This window comes from Dysidea avara, chromosome 9 (assembly GCF_963678975.1).
Source record: "Dysidea avara chromosome 9, odDysAvar1.4, whole genome shotgun sequence".
Taxonomy (NCBI): Eukaryota; Metazoa; Porifera; class Demospongiae; order Dictyoceratida; family Dysideidae; genus Dysidea; species Dysidea avara.
Genome location: NC_089280.1, coordinates 376,831 through 385,000, shown reverse-complemented (window position 1 = coordinate 385,000; position 8,170 = coordinate 376,831). Strand labels below are relative to the sequence as shown.

At 36.5% G+C, this 8,170-nt stretch overlaps 1 protein-coding gene across 1 annotated transcript in view; it reads right to left on the bottom strand.

Annotated features, from left to right (window-relative positions):
- LOC136266503 (uncharacterized) overlaps positions 1 to 2,810 on the bottom strand; it is a 20,388-nt gene extending 17,578 nt beyond the window's left edge. Inside the window, exons 1-2 of the mRNA XM_066061520.1 lie at positions 2,512 to 2,810; positions 1,743 to 2,455 (exon numbers count right to left, since the gene is read on the bottom strand). Coding sequence (XP_065917592.1) covers positions 1,743 to 2,192 — 450 coding nt within the window. The 5' untranslated portion in view covers positions 2,193 to 2,455; positions 2,512 to 2,810. The remainder of the gene's footprint in view (positions 1 to 1,742; positions 2,456 to 2,511) is intronic.
- Between the last annotated feature and the right edge of the window lie 5,360 nt (positions 2,811 to 8,170).

Below are 8,170 nucleotides of genomic sequence, written 5' to 3'. Positions count from 1 at the left end.
CACACTGTGGAACTATTCGAGGGTTGCAGCACAAATCGGGTAAATACAGTATGTATGCAGCATAGCCAAGTGGCTATAACATCAGCCTGATAATGCAAAGTTCTAGGTTCAATACCCGGTTATGCCAATTTGGTGTTGTTCCTTGAACAAGAAACTTTACTCATATTACTCCAGTCTACCCAGCTGTACATTGTGGACCTGGTCAATCAACTGGGTAAGCAACCCATCCAGCTATGTACCTGGGGAAGCTAATGCCCAACTCCTCATCTTGTTTAGCAGGATTGGAGTTATTGTGTAACTTTGAGTTGTGTGACCTCTCTTTGTGAAACCTGGACAGTCCTGCTGGTTACTAGTCCTGCCCGCGGAAGATTTGAAAGCACAGGCATCCCAGTGCTGGCAGTAATAGCTGTGTTTGGTATGCCTGATGTAGGCTCTTTGTTTTGCTTTGCTTTGTGTGGTAAAAATTGTCATTGGTAAAAGCATTGGTATGAACAGTACACTATAGTTCATGGATTAAAATACCATGACCGATTTTTTCTGAAACAGTTGTAGTGATGTGCAATAATATCGATAGTGTGATAATTGTATCGCAGTGGTTCATTATCGTGATATGATAATAGCTTGTGATTATCGTGAGCACCTATATTAGACATTCTTACCTTGCCGGAATTACTTGAACAATTAAAGCATTCCTTTGTTTATTCAATTATGTATTTTAATTGTTTTCTGAGATTGAACTTTGCTGTATTTTAGCATGACACATGCATTCGGGTATACAAGATGTGTCTTTACCCGTATTAATTGAAAATAAGTAAATTAGTGCTACATTATGCATCTTATCATTTGGATTTACTATTGTGATAACTATCGTATCGTGATGCAATTATCGTGATTAATCGATATAGTTGCAAACTTACTATCGCACATCACTAAACAGTTGTTGAACATTCAGAGATGTATCATTAAACAGATTACTTCAACATTACAGTTTTAGTATTGGCTTCATCAAATTAGGATTTTTTTGGTCTCATGGTCACACCCCTATTCTGATGCTTTTGTACTATCTGGGAATACAATGGGAGGGAAATTCCTACATTGATGCAGCTTTCTTGTCGGCATATGATAAAACCTAGACTAAAAAGTTCAAGACAAATAGCCTAACAAAACAAAGAGGATGGTTTGAACAGGACCTCCCAAGCAATCCTAACCACTACTAACCTCTGTATTGTGGTGCTGCCAGCTATCCATCTCTAGATCTATTAGTCTCTACCTTATAAAATGCATGTACTTGAAAATGAGTGTGATCTGCACACCTGTAAAATGCACTACCAGAGACACAGTACCTATGTTTTATGATCCCCATAAAATGTTTAAGCGCCTAGCTGCATACTCTCCAAAAATCAAGCCTTTAGCCTTGCCATTATCAAGTTATGCTTGTCTGAACTCATCAAGCAGGCAGACAGTTAGTCAATCAGTAGAAAATTCCATTGAATAAATTTTGTAAAAAAAATTGTAGCAATTTATTGGGAGCACTTAGGGTTGTACTGAAGGTACTTTTGGACTTGGTTGTACCTAACCGATACTGCCAAGGTGCCAGGATGGTATTGTGAAGCTGGTTTTTACATGAATTTTAGCCAGAAAAACCCAAACCTCCATGATCCCTAATATACAGTACTTACTGTATAATAGTGTAGAAACCTTACTAGCTCTCATTCTACTAACACATAACAACTTTCACAAACCTGTTGTTGTTGAGATGATGACTGACCAGATACCTCAGCCCACCATACTATGGGACTCATCCCATCACGACCAGTCTGATGACTGCATACATTTTTTACCCTCTTGATTTCCATAGAGACCTCCATCACTGAAGGACGTTTGTTGGGGTTGTCACTCAAGCATGATGTCACTAGTGGCACTAAGTCTGCAGCTCCCCCAGTAAACATGTTGAGGTACTTCTGACGTCTGACAACCTCAGACACCACATTATACTGGTCAGTGTTAGTGTTAAGTTGTAACTTTTCAGTAGGTTCAGGCCACTGCTGGGCAATAACATTAATAGCCACTCCTCCATAAGAAAATACATCTAATGGTGGACCATAGACTGGCCTTTTGGTTAGTGCTTCAGGTGGCATAAAATCTGGTGTTCCTGGGATTTTAGTCATTGTCATTTTACTGTCAGTCTGCATCACTTTAGCAACACCCAGGTCAGTGATCTTGGTTTCAAGATGGCCTCCCAGTAATATGTTATTTGGGGTGAGGTCACGGTGTACGATGGGAGGATTCCTACTATGGAGGTACCTTAGACCGAGGCACACTTCATCCAATATGGATAGTTTGACATTCAGTGGTATATTGTTGTAGTTCTCCACCAGACCCCTCAGGCTTCATTGCATCTTCTCCATTACCATAATAGGTAATCTGTACTGGTCACGTGCCGAATAGTACACTCCTATGGTGCATGACAATATGTAACGAGGTCACGTGACAAATAAAATAATATTATACCTAGAAATTGAACGATACACGGGTGACGAATGGTACTCCAAATGACACTCGTTAAGAAAGTCGGTTGTGATCTTACGAAACTCTTCAGCCTGTGAATATTGTAATAATAACGCGTGTACCTCCTTTGCGGCGCACAGAGTTCCTTGATAGTCGACCTCAAACACTCTCCCATAAGCCCCGCGACCAATTTCCTTTCCCGTGGGATTCACACCATAGAGAGTAAGATCAGTGGCAACTCTAGTAGCCATCGAGTACCTTTAACTTATAACCTCTTGCAAACCAAAGAAGGGCGTGGCTGACGTTGTACAAACTATTATAATATACGTGCTGCGCACGTGATAATGACTACACCTTTGCAGCTACAGTGTTTCGCGTGCAGAATTATTTCCAACAGCTAATTGACTTACAAAGTTAACATTTTACTCTCAACATTTAGTTTAACCCGACTAGATTATTTCAATTGGAACACATGAAATGTTCACCTTGTTTGTGTTTGTGTTTTGTCCTGTCCTGTCTTGTATCCTTTTTTAAAATTTATTATCAATTTTTGTCAATGACAGGGGTCACACAAAAGGCATAAGCCTGTACAGGGTGCTTCCTCACAAAAATTACACACAACATACAACAATACCACACAAACAGCTACAAAAACAAATACACATGCAAACAATAAGATGGAAGTTACAGAAAATTAATTAGAATTTAAAAACAAAAAAACGTTTTTCAGTTTTAGCTTAAAATGATTACCAGAAGTTGTCAACACATCAAAAGGGATTGAATTCCATATAAATATCGAATTGACAAAAAATGAATGGTGGAAAGCATTGATAGAGGAGGGTAAACAACAAATTGTCAAAGGGTGAGACCGGGTTGGAAGATCATTATTTTATTTGAAAATAATCAGAAAATTTGATTGGAGTAAGTTTATTTAAAATAGCGTATAACATTGTAACACAAGCATAATTATGTCTCTGCTCCAAAGATGGCCATTCAAACATTCATCACTGGATTTAGTCCACTGAAAAGTTAACGGGTCAAAATAACTTTTTATCTACCTTGCAGCTCTACGTTGTACTGACTCTATCAAGTTAATGTTCTTAGCAGTGTAGAGAGTCCATACAACATTACAATATTCAAGACAAGGCCTAACAAGAGTTAAAGAAGCTGTTGCTTTAGCTCTGTCTGTGCATCCATACATAGTTCTTCACAAATGATTCAGAGATTGAGTTGCTTTGTGTACACTGACAGTGATCATTCCATTTTTGTATCTTCCTTGCCATGCCTATACTGTGCCTTTTGTACATTAGTGTAGTCGTATGTGTCCAAGGTGTATTGTAACTGTATGTGTGTTTTGAACATCTTGATGATGGTTTTCTCTTCTATACTGGACAGTGGCAGTAATGGTGTCCAGGGGACCAGCTCAAACAGAAGAGTGTTTTATTTCCTATAAAATCGTCAATCATTAGTCGAGTAGTGTTTGCAGCTTAGATTTGAACAGGGGTAGAGTGTTACTTTTTGATCAGGTCAATAGGTAAATCATTACAATCTCTGATTGTTCTTGGGAAGAAACTATTATTGTAGTAATCACAATAAGGGATAATGAAATGGAGAGGGTGGTACTGTCGGTTGATCACGGTTGGGCTCAGGTGAAGTGTTATATGGTGGTGTCTGTACTGCTGTAAGGTGGTATCTACATGATTTATAAAAAATGTGTATACTCCTCATAAGGCCATGAAAAGTTGTTGCTTGGATCTATTTTACAGCAAAATGGGTCAATCAGTAGGTAAAAAAACAAACAAACTAGCTATAATTTTAGACGTGTACATGCTACCATATAATAGATCAGTAAGTCACATTAAAGCTGTATGCAGACCTATCAAATCCCTTCTAACACACAACTGTTTAAAATGGATAAACATAGCTAGTAGTTCAATGAGCACTGCACTGATGCTATCATAGATTTTCTTCGCCAGGGATAAGGAACACGCTGGTTTTACATTTACAGATAGCTAGCATTATATTTGAAATCAAAATTGTACCAACGGACTGTTCTATTAAAGTAAAGTATCTTGGTCTTTTGCAGCAATTTTAGGGTATCACGTGATCAACTTTTTTCCTTCTTTTCTTAATTAAAATCTGTTCAAAATTGGGACGGTTGGATATCCACACCCTAGTGACTACCAGCTGCACACCACATGTCAGGATTATCTATATGTTTAAATATTTTGTGATGCTTGTGGACCTTATGTTATTTCTGTTTTATATCTTGATAATATTTGAACACTCAATAAAATTTCAGCCAAATCAGTACAAAAATCATTCTCAAAAGATCGATCTTTCAAAATTTCCTCATAGACCTTATATAGCTATTATATATTATACCAGCTAATTAGCATTCATGTTCCAGTATTGAATTTTCATAAACATTTAACTACATATTTTAGTCAAAATTGTCACCAAATTCAATATCAGAAAGTTAATATTTCAAATTTTTCTTGAGGAAACCTAACACTACACTACGTAGCTAATTCACTCTTTATATACAGTTGTAGCTACTATTAGCATTCATATACTTCCAGTGTTGAACTTGTCAATAGGGACCCGCCGATTATGCTCATAATTTTACCTATTATGCTATGCTGCACTGCTCAAAAATTTGCCTATTATGCTTAAATATATGCTCAATACTTACCCATTATGCTCAAATTATGTCCAATTATTTATGCTTCAGTTCCCATGCTCTATAGTAATAATTTCCAATTTATGGATAAATAATAAGTGGCTGAAGCACAAACTTACTTGTCAAAATGTATATCACAGAAAAGATCGATATACTCTAATAGAACAGTCAGTTATTGATTGTTCTATTAGAGTTACTGACTGTTCTATTAGAGTATATCGATTTTTTTGTGATGATAAGCAAGAATTCATACTATTACACAAATATTCTACCTATTATGCTAGCATTATGCTCAATTATGCCAGCATAATCGGCGGGTCCCTACTTGTCAAATATCAGTCATACTTGCCACCAAATTCAACCTCAGAAGAATGTTTATTTTCAAAATTTTCTTACAGAAGCAAAAACATAATAGCTCTATGACTACATACTGCTGTGGGATCCACACCTCTGGTTGTTATTTGCAATTAGTATTGGTCCACTAGTAAGTATCAAGTGAAAAGGAAACAGTCTGTGTATTTGGGACAAAACTGAAATTTGCCATTTCATATTATCATAGATAGTATATTCTACGTACCCGGGATTGGCGTCTAAGCCAATCAACACCTGCACTCTGTGTTGTAAAGTATAATAATCGGAATTTTGTTACATTAGTCAGTAACTCAACTTAGAGCAGGTGTTTTGGCTGTTTAAAATGACAGACAGTGTTTATAGCTAATTATGCTACTATTGTCTGTTTTATTAGAGTAAATGACTGTTCTATAATTAGAGTATCTCGATGTAGAGGGTGCTCTAACCCACCTATTAGTTACCTTATGCTATGCCTATATGGATAACAATTTGCTAGATTTTAAAACAAGTTGTTTCTGAAATAGCTCCTCTACTGACACATCTCTTCAATCAATCATTATAAGAAATGGCACTGTGCCTGACTCCCGGAAACAAGTTAATGTAACCCCAATAAAGAAGGGTGATAAGACTGATCCTAGAAACTACCGCCCAGTGTCTCTTACATCTTTGATCTGTAAATCATTAGAACACATTTTAGTTAGTCAAATTAAATAATGAAACACCTTGAGTCAAACAACATATTAACTGATGTACAATATGGATGTAGATCAAAGCAATCGTGTGAAGCCCAGTTATTTCTTACTATAGATGATTTAGCCAGAGCAGTTGATAGCAAACTTCAGGTTGATGTGACTATCTTAGATTTTGCAAAAGCCTTAATCATCAGCAAAAAGTCTCAACTGACTGTGGATGATAGTTACAATGTCATTGTATATCAGAAACAACACTGGACCAAGCACTGATCCTTGTGGTACACCTGATGTTACACAGCAAGGTGAATACTGCCTACTATCAATGATTACTTTTTGTGTATCAATAAAGTTGCCCATGCTAGACTATAGCCCATAAGCTGAATTTCTATGGTATAAGAGGTTTGCTACAGTGACTACAATCATTTCTTACAAATCGTACACAAAAAGTAATCATTGATGGTAGGCAGTCTTCACCTTGCTGTGTAACATCAGGTGTACCACAAGGATCAGTACTTGGTCCAGTGTTGTTTCTGATATATATATATATATATATATAATTAATGACATTGTACCTAACATCAGACATTTTGCTGATGATTGTTTAGTTTATTTCCTTATTTACTCACCCGAAGATCATAAGATACTCCAAAGTGATCTCGACACATTATCGTCATGGGCTGATATTTGGCAATTGGGATTTAACATTTCAAAATGTTGCATCATGCATGCAGATTATCTACTCTAAATTCTGCAAGTGATTTCTCCTACATATGCAATGTACAGAATCCCCTTACAAGTTGTTGAGAGGCATCACTATTTGGGGAGTACTTTTAGATAACAAGTTGTCATGGACCCCATCACATAACTTTTAATAAAGCTATCCGTCTACTTGGATTTTTGTGAAGAACCCTCCACCACTGCCCACCTCACTTAAAAGAACATGCATATAAACAAATAGTCTTGCCATACTGCTCTTCTATATATCTGGAATCCACACCAACAAACACTCATTCACAAGTTAGAGGTGATACAACATCGTGCTGCACATGTTGTGTTGAACAGACCTAAGGCTTGCTTGGAGAAGGGATCATAGGGACAGCATAACTGAAATGTTTGTAGAATTAAATGGCCAACACTGCGTTGCACTGAAAGATTGTAGGAAACAGGCACGTCTGATGCTATTATTTAAGTTTGTAAACAAATTACTTTAGGTTCCAAATCAATATCTGCCAGTGTTGTTTCCTGCAACAAATACCAGGGAAACCACCCCTTGAAGCTATTACAGCTGTATGCCAGAACAAATTGATATAGTAACTCTTTCTTACCAAGATTGATACCAGACTGGTAAATATGGAAGATCTAGACAGTATAGACTTGTTCACTTTCAAGAATTGTTTGCAAAATACAGTCACTATTAAAGTTTTGTTTTGTACATTAGCATTTTACCCAATGGGTTTTGCTCATCAATAAATAAATTAATAAATAATATAGATTTATTATATTATGCACAGTCATAAACTGCATCAAAAATGTTTGAATTATGTCTAAATATTCATTATTTGATGTGGCAGAAGGAAATTTTACTGTCTACAGGGGAAGATCCAGACTTTTGAAAAAAGGGGTTCCACTCTGGAGCCTCAGCTAGTAGTTGTAGTTTAAATTCAGTCCAGCTACCTATAAATATTTCATAGGAAATAATTGCTAGTTTCATTGTTAAGAAATATAGCTGAAGTATTTAAAAATAGCTGTAATAGCTAGCTCTAAAATCAGAGATACCGGAAAACATTAAAACTACAACAATCTTTAGAGCCACTTATTGTGTATAAAGATGCTGGGACAGCAGTTTCAAGACTGATACCGTGTAGCCTAAGGGGAAATGTTTTTCAAGTTGAGTATTGTTGCTAAAAGTAAAATGTTCTCAGATTTGTAAACACTC